Source organism: Sceloporus occidentalis, unplaced genomic scaffold, assembly GCF_023333645.1.
Source record: "Sceloporus occidentalis isolate IW3139 unplaced genomic scaffold, rSceOcc1.0.p SCAF_166, whole genome shotgun sequence".
NCBI lineage: Eukaryota > Metazoa > Chordata > Lepidosauria > Squamata > Phrynosomatidae > Sceloporus > Sceloporus occidentalis.
This window is the reverse complement of record NW_028317146.1, coordinates 958,650-972,205: the sequence shown is the minus strand read 5'-3', so window position 1 is coordinate 972,205 and position 13,556 is coordinate 958,650. Positions and strand designations below refer to the sequence as shown.

At 36.1% G+C, this 13,556-nt stretch overlaps 1 protein-coding gene across 1 annotated transcript in view; it reads right to left on the bottom strand.

The window, feature by feature from the left end:
* The window catches only part of LOC149279423 (retinal-specific phospholipid-transporting ATPase ABCA4-like), a 77,026-nt gene that overhangs the window by 62,982 nt on the left and 488 nt on the right, over positions 1-13,556 (bottom strand). The window contains exons 2-5 of the mRNA XM_089501203.1: positions 11,559-11,652; positions 10,205-10,346; positions 6,659-6,798; positions 5,425-5,552 (exon numbers count right to left, since the gene is read on the bottom strand). Of these exons, the coding sequence (XP_089357329.1) occupies positions 5,425-5,552; positions 6,659-6,798; positions 10,205-10,346; positions 11,559-11,652 (504 nt within the window). The remainder of the gene's footprint in view (positions 1-5,424; positions 5,553-6,658; positions 6,799-10,204; positions 10,347-11,558; positions 11,653-13,556) is intronic.

Genomic DNA, 13,556 nt, shown 5'->3' with positions numbered 1-13,556 from the left:
AGTGTCAAGGGCATGCCTGGAAATACAGATAGAATATTCCACTAATCTAAAGATGATTGCACAGGCTTTACAGAGTGGTATTATACCTTTGGGTTTGTTGAAAAGCTTACCTGACAAATATAGTTTTGGTCTGGGTCATATTGATTTGTGGATTAATAAATGGATGGGTTGTGATCAGGATTTTTGTATAGGGACATCTTTAATCCCAGTGGCAGGAGTTGAACAAGTAGTGGTACCAGTAACAGTTTTAGGAATTCCAGTCAGTGACACACAATTGATTCATTATAATTTAAGGTATACAGATTTTGTATTTGATGGGGAAAATCTGGAACAATTAGATGTTTCAGCTTGTCTTCATTTTGTTTCTAAAGTAATATGTCTTCCAGGACAAGAAAAGGTTGTCTATCATTCTTGTTTTCACAATCATTCATTATGTGAAGCCAGGATTGAAAGTGTTACATCTATGCATGAATTAATGACTCAAGTAAAGATAGGGAAAGTTTGTTTTCAAGTAATGAAGGAGGAGTCATTGGTCAGAGCATTCTTTTCAAATTGTATGCATAATGAAACTCTTCACAGAGGATTAAATTGCATAGAAGGTGATTTGAAAAAGTTGGAGATAGATGGGAAAAAGTTTAATGTCTCCACTATAGGCACAGAGCGTTTAAAAACACTACCTCAGCAATTTAATCTGACACAGATAGACCATTTTCCTTGGAAAACATGGACAGAGGAAATAAAGAAAGATAAGGGATTATTGGCCATGTTAAAGCAACAATTGAAAGATGCAGAAATTGTTTTCCAACATAAACAAGGTGAATTAGAACAAATTCAACATCAATGGAAAGATATGTCTGGAGTTAATTGGTGGTCAAATTTTAAAAAATCAGTAAATATGTGGTCACAATCTTCGGTAAAATCCGCAGCTGGTAATATATTGTTAAATCCAATTGTTATTATAGCTATACTTGTTTTATTATGTATTGTTTATCAAAGTTTTCTTATGTGTAGAATAGGTAAGATATATAAACAAGTTAAGTATGAAGTAGATAAGGGAGATGGAATATTAAGGGAAATGATAAAAAGAGCACAATCCTCTCATTCCATAACAAATGTAGAGAAAAGGGTGTCTCATGCTAATGATTATCATATGGTCCCAGTTAAAGTATGATGTGATTGTAGTATAAATGTGATACGAATGTGATACGAATGGTGAGTAAATGTGTATATTTGAAAAGATATGATAAGGATATTATCCTATCATCAGGGGGAATTGTAAAAGATTCTAACACATTTAACATCTCTTTTAACCCTAGTAATATGAAATGGACCATATATAATTATTGGTATAGGCAATAGTCAAAGATATGTAATCATTGTTCATAAATAAATGATTATTAAGATATATTAATATGTTTCAATGATAGGCTTCAAGGTTTCCTTGACCTTAAATGTAGAATGAAGGATTTGCTGAACAGGCGTTCTATAGATAGGATAGTAACTTGCTAATGCATGGTATAGTTGTAACTCTAAAAGGGCATTACAGTATGCGTACAGTGACTACCTAAAATAGGATTTCGACGTGTAAAGATCTTAGTGAGCATGTTTACCCAATTAGGTGAAGACCAATAGACTGACATCACTATCCAAGGCACATATAAGCTAGGCTTTTGTAAGACATGGAGAGGCATGGGAAGAGAGGTCGAGAGAAGATGTACTTGCCATCCACGGACTCTTCACGTCCCAACACTCCCTCCCTCCATCCTCAGGAATGCATAGGACAGATGTCATGAACTAAATTCCTCTCCAAGTTTTTGTAAGACTTGTTTCGTATTTTTGTTATCTACTTTTTATATTCTTCGTCTATTTTTGTTCGTATTAAATGTTTTACCTTTGTTTGCATCTAAGTGACTCTGCCTATTTTTGACGCACATACATTTATATGTGTTCCAATTATTTGAAGTTTGTATTTGGCCCTATATACATTTTATTACATAGACTAACTATGTTTTAGTTTGCATATGTTATTTGCACAGGACGTGGCGCCATATTGCCCTCAGTTCAAATTAGGACAAAATGATGACGCTTTCAGTGACATCCTCTTCCCCAATTGAAAGATTGGGGAGGGGATGTCAACGCAAGTTCTTGTCCATGGAGATGTGGATGAAGACTGAAATTAGCCGATTGAAGATAGAAGAGAAGATAAAAGATAGAAGATTTGGAAGCTGAAGTGGTTGACAGAAGCAGAAGTGGTCAGCAAAGGAAGAAGGGAAACATTTAGAAAGCCTGAGAGAGAGTGAACGAGAATGAGAGTGTGAGAGTATAAGAGTGGATGTGGGCACCGAATTTCGTTCCCCAATTAAAAATGCCCCCAAATTTTTGGCCGAACAGAATGGGCAGGGGACAAAATTTGTCACCCGAAAACGAATAGGCCAAAAAGGAACGAAAAAATTTGTCAGAAAGTTTTTGGCCCATTTGCACATGTCTACTTTTGAAGTTACCCTACACCTGACCTTGATTTTCATAAAATAATGCAATCTTACAGATGCAGTCCTGTTTCCACAGACCTGACTTTAGAAAGTGACAGATCACATACAGAATGCGTAGAGAACTGTTTGCAAGTCACAAATAATAAAGAATATACAATTACGTAAAGATCATTTCACTCTGTACTGGTGCTATCAATATAGCCATGCAATGATTAGTCTGGCAAGAAAGGTAATAGACCTTACTTATATTTATCTACTGAGAACATAATGGGATGTCTTTTGTTACAAAGCAATATGGGAAATGAGGAATCATCAGCATGGAACTAATGCAGATTTTGTGGGTTTAGTTGCCTATTACTGTTTCTCATTTTAAGTATAAATGAATGCTTGACTGAGAAAGATGGTTTAAAATGATTATAAAACTAGCTTTCAGTACAGGTTCATAAACAGAGAGACATAAATCATTAAACCATTTCCGTACCAAATAATTTAGAATCGTAATATCATAGTCATGATTTAACTGTTTAGTGAAAAAGGAGTAAGATCACGCTCTTCTAGCATTTAAAACATTATATACACTGACATTACCATTGCTTTACAAGCATGTCTTTAGACAGCCATTCATTGTGTGTGTCAGAAAATGTTAGGTCAAAACAAAAAATTAAAACCTATTATTAAAACAGTCCAAAACCTGGAGCATTATTCAGTGGAGATGGGTGATAAAATGAAACACTTAATACTTAACATTGTGTACATTAACCATTACCTAGATTTATTGTTATATTATAATGTGCTATTCTGTAGAGTAGCAATATTTAGACGTTTTTGCGCCATGTGAATACAAGTTTCCGTTTTTGAACCTGCTCGCTGGGTTGCAACTGAGTAATGCTTTAATGAAACTTTAAGACATGAGATTTCGTAACAGCCACTTTTGCCTTAACTACACTCATAAACATATTTTTTTCTTCTTGTAACAATTTGCTTCAAGGCAAAATCCTTATGTGCCTGTTTGACACTGCTTTGCAATATTAATATTTAACACCGGTTTAGCTTCCTATTTATAAGACAACTTGCTTTTCACCTAGCGATACCCACGAGGTCACCTTTCCCTAAAGCCATGAGAAACCTCATGAAGAGTCATCCACAAACCAAACTTGCCGAACAAGATGTCAAGTGATATTCTGTCCTGTCAGTGACTAAGGGTTGATCATTTGTGTTGCAATTTCCACAAAGAAATGGTTCTGTATAAATAGAACAGATTCGTGTTATCTGTTCCCACACAGTACAAAAGTAATTATGCTTCTTCTTTCAGTTGGCTGTTCCCAGAACAACGATAGCTCGAAGTGTGAGGAGTACAAGCTGACTCAGTGAGAATATAATGGTCAGCTGCCAGACTTATGGGCAACCTTCTTGATGAGTCAGCTGGCAATGATCTTTGTGGTAGTAAGACTCACCTGCCCTTTTTGTTGCAAATGTTACATTACTTATTCTGAGGGTGAAAGAATTCTGACCTATTGATCTGTGTTTGTTCATGGAAGACAACAAGAGTTTTTAGTGTCTCGGGTCACAGGGTAGAGGTTTTAGGAAGATTTAAAGCTTAGTCCACAGGGAAGGGACTGATTACCCCACATGAGTGAGATTTGGTCCTAAAGGCCTCAAACAATGACATCAAATAAAACAGCTGACATGAACAAAGATTTCACTGTTGTCTGTGACTCAGTGATAATCGGTATAAATGATAATGCATCCCCTGCTAATTAAAATGTAATTTTATTATGAAATACAATGTGATAAAAAAGAGAAAAAATGGGATACATTTCCTGATCATTTCAGTGTTTTTTGGTGGTTGCTTATAATTTGGAATTTTTCAAACTACTGAATCTCTAAATGTGAAGATTTACAAATGACAAATAAAGTGTGGATCCTCTGCAGTTATAGTTGCAATATCTGCTGATATAGGCATACTAGGTAGTCCAGGATCACCCCAATGCAGCAGTAACATTGTCAGAGTGCATGTGATTATTTTATTTTATGTTACTACTATGACACTATTATTTGAGCATTATTAACAACATTTGTTATGATCGCAAACTTATGTAGCGTTAAAATGTGTATGTGAATCTTTTAAGTTAGAACATGTAGGGTGTCCACTGAGGTTCTGTAGCAAGAAGAACAAGGAGAAGGTTGATATGTGGCTACTCCTATTTAAAACACTGATGCTCTATAGAGCAATAACTATAGGCCAAGGCTAGCCATCAGGCACAAATGTCCAGTGGCTTCTCCCACATACTTTTTTTGTGTGGATCCAGACCTTTAGTGAGTGGGCACCAGTTGGATACACATGACTGCATGCTGCAAAAGCGTAGGAGTGTTGTGTGCAACTGAGTGTATCTAGCAGGTGGCTGCAGGCTTGCAATTTATTGGCCTCTGGTATTTAAGTGCCAGGCCCAGTTTTCACCGACAGTCCTTGCCTGGACAGCATCATGTCCAATATGATTAGATAATGGGAGTGCTGTCTGTTGTCAAGCATACCCAAAAAGAAAACAGTCCCCTAAACACAAATTATCAGACCCAGAATGCTGGAGAGGAAAGAAACAGGACTGATATTTTTTCAAAATGAATACAATTAGGGTTAATTCTGTTTCTAGGGTGTCTGAGCACTAATCTCTTTGCTACAGACTATTATGGAGCTCTACAGTGAGAAAGCGGCATACAAATGAGTGAACACACTTTTCTCAGAAATAACTAGTAGTTCTTGTGCTGGGATAAATGTCCAAATTGAACAGTGAATATGGTTTATCTCCATCAATAGAAGTTTTTCTACATTTTTACAATGAAAATGGATCTGAAGTGACTGACATTACAGTTAATGAATAATAAAGAAGCATAAAAGAATCCCATGGTCATGTGGGTAGAGTTTGCTTCTGATTGTTACCTGTTCAACGCGGACTTGAGCATTGATGAGCTGATAAACCACAGAATCAGAAAGTCCAATATCTTTCAATAAAAACACAGTCAGGATTTCGTCATCTTTTAAGATATCTCTGATTCGTATTCCACGGCCTGGATGAATAAACAAAGGTCATCAGAAACATGATTATCTCTTTAGTTTGGAGAAGAGCCATTTTTCTGTCTTTATACATCAGTTCTGTTATGTCTATATAAGTGGAATATATTTTGTCCTGGTACAAATCATTAGTTTTAATTAAACTTTCATACATATAACTAAACAAAACTGTGAGTCTTTTCATGGCACAAGCATTTCTGTCTAGGACCTTATATGCATTATAATTGCTACAAAAAAAGAGATTACAAAATATATAGGGGCACCATTTGGACCAGACAGGCAGGTCTAACTCTCAGGTTCTAGGTGCCCTAGGTGCCCTAGGTATTAAACAGTGATTTAAACAGGGGTCTCAGTTTAACTACCTTCATTGGCGTCTCCGTTATACAGTAAGGCGGTACAAATGACTAGTGGATCCTCATGAACAGGTCAACTACAGGGTCACAAGACATTTGATCAATAAGATACCCTATATTGCCATGCAGACTTAAGAAAGAAAAAAAACTTCTTGGGAGAACCATTTGGAATGCTAAGAAGTCCAGCCCTGGTCACAACCAAAAACCAAGTGTGCTAGAGGTGAATTCTGAGTTGCTATTTTGGCTGCTTGTTAAAGTCTGTGACAGCACAGTTGTTATTACTATTGTCAGTGGACATCAGTCGTCTGGTATTTGTAATTCAATAGGGTCTTTTAAATTCCCACTTGACAATGACAGTGACAAATGAATAGAGATGTAACAGTGTAGCTTGAAGGAATACAGTGTATCAACGGAGGACATATCTCTGACTATGGTGTCAACACCTCACATAATCCTCACAATTTCAAGTATGTATCTACTCTACACAAACACCACACACTGTGACATAGTATTCCTGCCATTTCAAATAATTGGGACATTTATCACATTTTAAGAATCATTGTTCTGCCCTTTTCAATAAAATGCAAAGCAAATTCCATTTGCCTCTGATACATTGATTTTTAACATATTTGAATGGTATATCTTTGTATGCTGATATGTGTGTGTTTATATAAAAATAATCATAGAGATGGATTGTGGAACCCCATAACTACCAAACTACTAATGTAATAAAACAAAATGAGAGTTGCCTGAAACTTTTCCAGGGCTGGTCCGTAAGGTTTCCATAAAGGTAGACATTGTGTACAACTCCTTCCAGATTTGACTCAAATGATAGATTTCTGGTTTATCCAATAAAACTTCTTGGGCATCTCGATAAGCTCTTGCTAAGCTGAAAGGGCAAAGAACAAGTAAATCGTTACAAGGGGAAATAAAAACACGATGGGCTTTTCACTAAAATTCAAATTATTAGGAGAATTAACAAATGTAGTGGAGATAAAAATATGGAAGCTACAGTGAGGTACATGCAGATGGGCAAATCAAAATCAATCCTGACCTGGAACTCACAGCATGCATACTCATTACCTTGTAAAAAAAAAAAAAAGATACAAAAAGTTGATTTTAATGTTGAAGTTGTTGAAATTGTCATGCTGGTACAGTGTTTTCACTCTGCTGTTAGTTTTCAACTTGATATGGCTCCACTGTCAATCTGTTAAATTGAGCCTAGCTACATGGAAAAGCTGTTGAGATGGGTTTTGCTTTTAGTAAATAGAGTTGTTTTTCCTTAGTGCACAAAATACATCTTTTGACCCAAGTCAACTTGACCAATAGGGAATGGACCTATGTAGCATGTATGGTACTGTGTGTATAACAGCAGATTAAGATGGGCTGCTTAATACATGCTCAAAGATTCTAATATACCTGTAAATTTAGTTTCTACACTTGCGTAAGTTCCAGTGACTATAAATGTAATTATTCCACTAAAAGGAAGATTACCTGTTGATAAAATTCTTGCATTATGTGTGAAAAACGTACATGTAAGGTATTCTAAGGTCTCATTTCCTCCATGAACAAGCCCCTTCTTTGTGCTGCAGGGGTATCACAACTCACGATATATCTACGACTACTGTGTAGTAATTAAATACTTCCTAATTCCAATGATGCTCCTCAAAGATCAGTGAGATATTGACAAAGAAATTCTTGCATCTTAATTAAATAATATAGAGTTCAAGAAGAAAGGTTAATCTATGAGAAGCCTGACTTGATGAGCACTGAATACCAGTAAATTGTATTCTGGATGATAAAGGATATCTAGTGTCCATTGATGAGTATGTATCTTAAAAAATACTTTTGTCAATAAATCTGCACTTCTATTATGATCTATAGTACGCTAAGTTCAAGTTATCATAAATGAAGTATAAAATGTTCGCTAAGAAAGAGTTTTTGACTTCAAAATCCATTAGAAGACCTCTACATGGGTATGTCTCACTTTTGATGACTACCATATCACCTATTTGCTTATCGTATATGTCACTTTTCCTATATTGGACAGGCTGTGCTCACAATGAGCATTTTGTTTCATAATGACAAAACAGAAAAGGTATGTTATATGAGATACACTTAAGCCATAGCTTGCCATTTGTCCATGCAGTGTTGACAGTTGACCTCTATGTGACATTTTGAGTCTGTGTCCTGTCTGTTTGCGATGCCAGCACTGTGTAACGCCACCCTCATTTTTTCATTGTTATTGCAGTATGACTACAATTTTGTTTTGACTACATCTGAACCAGTATTTCATTGCAAAAGTCCAAACAAATATTTCAGTAATGTGTTTAGTTATGTTTACATTTTGTTCCACTTGTCCCTTTTTGTTTATTTTTTACACTCTACTTAAGATAGAACAATGCTGGTTCTTGAAAAAGAAAAAGGCTAAAGAGATCAGAATATGCTCATTAGATAAGAAATAAACAAAATAGGGTATTTTTTATCAAGAATTGTCGCTAACAGTGGGTCTGTTGATGATAATATAATTTTGGCATCAACCCCATGAAAAAAAAAATCTAAATCAAAAAACCTCTGGCCAGTTTCAAGCTAGAAGGTCAGACACTGCTTTGTAAGCGGTGGACTAAGATCGGTGGCTACCTACTCAAGAAGTTACTCTTACAAGTTATAGCATGGAAGGGAGATGAGGATGGGTGACCTATATTACTAGGACTGCTCTAATTTGCAGCTCCATCTGCTTTTATTCAATAGGCTATCTTATATTGCCAAATATGTATATATGTGATCTTTCAGACAAGCTGTATATTTCTTTCTAACCTGCTTTGGTTGGCTCTTTGCGCACCTGATTGAGTTCCCTCATTGGCCCATTAGTGTTGGAGTCAGAAGACCTAATTATATGTCAGTGAGGTGTATTCTGGCCACACAGAGAGCGAGTGACATGCACCACTCCCCAATTTATGAAATGAAGATACCAGGTTACCTCATTTTACACAGTTACTCATTTTAAGGCCCACCGTTGAAGTTTTATGATACAAGGTATATATATAGCTAGGGAAGCTGGTGTAAACTATGGTCGAAAGCATGGTTCAAAACTTTCCTGCTCAGTATTTTGGTCCTTGCATCCATATGAGTGCTGGGGAAAGGCACACCTTATATTTCTTTTCGTACCTGGTGAGTCAGATCATCTGTCGCTTAATAAGCCTCGTATGGGGTCCAGATTGACTCAATTCATATTGTGCCGCTAGCCGGCTTGCCAATCTATACAAAATGATGCGTTTGACATCACATTAAGATCAAGCACATTATTCATAGAAAGACAGGGAATTCTTCAAGTTTTTCTCTTATAATCCTGTTCATAAAAGGAACAGATGTGTCGAACTAATGTGAATCCACTCATACTCTCCTTTGCTTACACCTCAAGTTACCCATGCCAGGTAATAGCAACAACTTAGCCCCAGCAGAAGGGCTCTTAAGAAACAAACATATTATGCCCTATGTGCTATGTTTGGAAAGCATTGAAGTACCCAGTTGCTAATGGTCTAAAACCTTGAGGATAAACAATACGGCAAATTCCATTATATACTCTAAAAGTATGGACTTCTGTGTAACCATTGTAATATTGAATATGATGAGTGATGAGACTGCATCGATATGTGTGTTTCACTGTGAAAAGGCTAGTGTGGTTCATTAAGCAACCAAGGGAATCGTGCGATGGACAATATTTTAGAGCGATACAAAAAAAGAAGCACATGGGAGAAAGCATATACATTTCGACGCAGCTGTTAAAAATAACCAATAGGCACATACAATAAAGCAAGGAATCGGTGCACACCCAGCAAATACTATTTAAAAGCATCTAAGACATAACTATTGAGGATTCTGTCACTCTAAATGTTTTGATGAAATCCCTTCTTTAAATTAAATATGGATAGATAACGGGCACCATTAATCAAAAAGTATTCTTCCTGCACCAGATTTCAGAAGCAGTGATAAGATATATAAGTATGATCAGAAGCTAGACATGAAAAAATATGGTAAGGCTTTCTTTGGGCTTCTAATCAGTTCGCAAAAACATTTCTCCAGAAAGAGAACCCCAGAACAGTTAGTTACAGGCTCATTATTTTCTTAAAGAAAGTAGCCGAACGGCTCACCCAAGGATGAACTTGTGTCTTGACATGCTGACGTACAGCTAGTATTAAGAATTGTGAACATGAGTGATGTATTGAGGACGTACCAGGAGAATGTAAACCAGTTACCATCTAGGTTCATCCTTTAACACAGACATGAATACTTACATGGAATTGTTGTAGTTAGAGACCACTCCAGGGGCCTCTCCAGGTGTATGACTTCTAAAACAAGGATTGTTGGTATTACAAAAAATTCCCTGTAACCATGGCAACATTCCTGCAGAGGGCATCGCCTTGTTTGGGAAATGACCTGTTCAAACGGATCAGCACAAAAAAAAAAAAAAACATTAAAAAAAATTAAAAAAAGAATCAGGTTTGTTTTTAAAAGGGCACTTGTCAAAACATCAGGAGCCTACGTGCGGCATTCCTTTTAAGCTAAGTCTGCTTGTACAACTTTATTTTCCACTGGTCTGGATTTTATCTTCTTGAAGGTATGCATATCTTAAACTCATGCAGTTAAGGGGCACATCTTGACGTCCTATTCTTCCATAATGATTGCTGGAAACTTTCTTACTCATGATAAGGTAATACCATTTCAAACAAATATATTAAATCACTATCTCTTCACTCCTACGGGTTAATTGCTGCATTTCTTTGCATCAAACACAGTAAAGGGCCTCTGTATTTCATGGTGAATGGTTTTCACGAGACACCTCCCGGCACCAAAATAAATATGTATCTAAATGTTTAGACGTATTTTTCTCCGTTCATTTTAACATACTTAAAACATGAGTTTGTTACAGACTGTATTCCACTTCTCTATACACGTTCAACCATGTTGTTGAAAGATATACCAGCGGAGAAACAAATTATGACATTTTTAGTCCTTTTATTTGTGCTCATGGCATCAGGAACAGTTAGGAGAAATCACAGCAAATGAAAAGAGCTAACGTATAATAAAACATGAGTCAAACTGAGTTTAAAATAGAAAGGGGGTATTTCCATCTGGACAAGAGACTTCCGAGGCCCTGTACATATTTCTAATGAAGGAATAAAAGATAGCACCTTTGACTAAAGACTCCATCATTTCACAGACGAATACAGCTACATCGATTTTCTGTATTAATGTTTATCAATGTCTACAGACACACAAAGTTCTACACATATTCGTTTCCCTAAAAGATAAGTAGGAAATCCATAGAAAAAGTAGCTTTACGCTAAAATGTTATACATTGGTTTGTAATTATTTTTTATTTTAAAATCTCTATTGATATATGATAAAGTGGCTGGCTAAACAATACAGTTAAGATAATTTATAAAGATTATAATTACAAAGATAGAGTGTTAAATATGTTTAGCCTGTTACATAGCAGGCTTCCCTTCCCTAAAGTTACAATAAAGCCACTTATCTGTAGTTTCTGTTTGGAAACGTTTGCAAATATGTGTCAGGAAACTGCTGTTCAGCATTGTATGTAATGCATGTGGTCGGGTGTTCTCAAATAGAGAGTACATGGATACTTACATTCATGTTGGCCATACAATGGATTGGCATTCCTGAGCCACACCAGGACAAGGATCAATGATAACGGCCATAAAATTTCAACAACAATCCGGAGCTGATAAAAATAGAAAGGAAAATATTAAGTTAAATAGTAGTATGCATTGAATAATGCACTGATCTACATAATTGTCCAGCTAAAGGCCCACTGGGCTGAATGTGGCCTTCAAAACGTTTTGTAGATGCCTCATCAGTCATGAATTTAACAACACCCATCACCCTCCCTGAATCTAATAATGAATTAGTCACAGTTCCCCCCCAAAATGCATATTATTATGTGGAAGGGAAGACATGAGAACCACATGTACAAGGAAGCAAATCAGAGAACCAGCATTAGATTCATTGTTTGTTGCTTTAGACATACTTTTAAAATAAACATTGTATCTGAGGACATGACATATACCTTACATGCCCTGAAAGCAGGAACCTGAGGCTATTTTTAAGAAGCATTGTTTTCGCCAATGTCTGGGGACAGCTGCATTAAAAACAAACCAAGAATGCATTTTTCTGTGTACGGGTAATAGAGCATGTTATATACTAACCACTAAACCACTGAACTTGTGTTTAGGTGAAATGCATGCTAAATATATAAAAGAAAACCCATAAAGTAATTAATAGGATGGACATAGTCAGCGTGGAAAGGACATACATGCAAACGGGTGACATATATACATATTTTATACACATATAGAACAAATCGCCCTGGTGCAGTTTTTCATATAGTTAGAAGTTCTTATTTTAAAATTAATATTTCAAATAACACTATTTCCCTTCATGTGGGTTTTATATAGACCCATTCTACATTATTTCATACATCATAAATGAGCGGACAGGAGGAGTCAGTGGTCCCATGCACATCAGATCAATATCCAGAAGTTAGTGTAGACAACCTTTTCAGAGATCATGCATCTTCCTAAAACTCTACAGTATACACGCCTGAAAAAGACCAACAGCTTTAACTGGGGTCCTACCATTCTTGGAACCAAAGACATCTCCAGGTCCAAGTAGACCCCAGTATCTCCTGATAGATGGACAAGTTCTCAAAACCAGGAACCTGAACACATTCTGTACTATTAGGTATCTTTATTATGTATCTTTAATTGGATTGGCATGCTTATGGAAAATGTATGCTGTATGGATGAAAAATACCTAAAATAAATTACCCTTCTGTCCCTAGGTTGCTCAAGGTTTCTAATGGCTCAACATGAAATAATGTGGGAGGGCAGAAATATCAAATAAAACTGAAAAATACAATAATTATTTAGAAATTAAACAGTAATCTTACTAAATAGGATTATATTTTACAGAGAGATGTTGTGCTGCTGATGCTTACCATTGCTTATGAAATAGAAGATGTACAAGGTTTTGCTTTTTAAGGCTCATTTAACATTAAAGTTTTTGTAGCTAAGGGCTACAATCCACAGAAAATAACTATATGAAATATATTCATCTCCAGAGAGATAAATAAGAAGCCTTGAGGAAGATCAGTATGTGAGTATGAACTGTGAGTCATTTTTAACATCTTAGAGAAGACAACAGGTTGACTGTAACAAGAGAATACCTTTAAATATCAAGCAGTTGCGTCAATATAAGATAGCTTTAGTATTACTGGAAGGGAAAGTTAAGCAATCTCAACATTTCATAGCAACAGTTATGAAGATATAGATAAATATGTAACACCAACGCATAAGATGATAGCTATAGAACAGAGAATAACCCCTTAACACAAGAAGCCTTTAATTATTTTTTACTAATGTACATTCTTTTATCTGGACTGGCACCTGGGTAAAATGAACCAATGGAAAATGGGCTAGTAGTACATGGCATGATTGGGGGCAATAGTGGAAAGGTCTGGGGTGATTTTATCCCTTCTCTCCTCTTTGTTCCCTGTCAAGATTATTTTGAAGGCTTTTCATTTGAAGAACACTGGCCGCACAAGAGTGAGTCACTAATCCAGAGTAT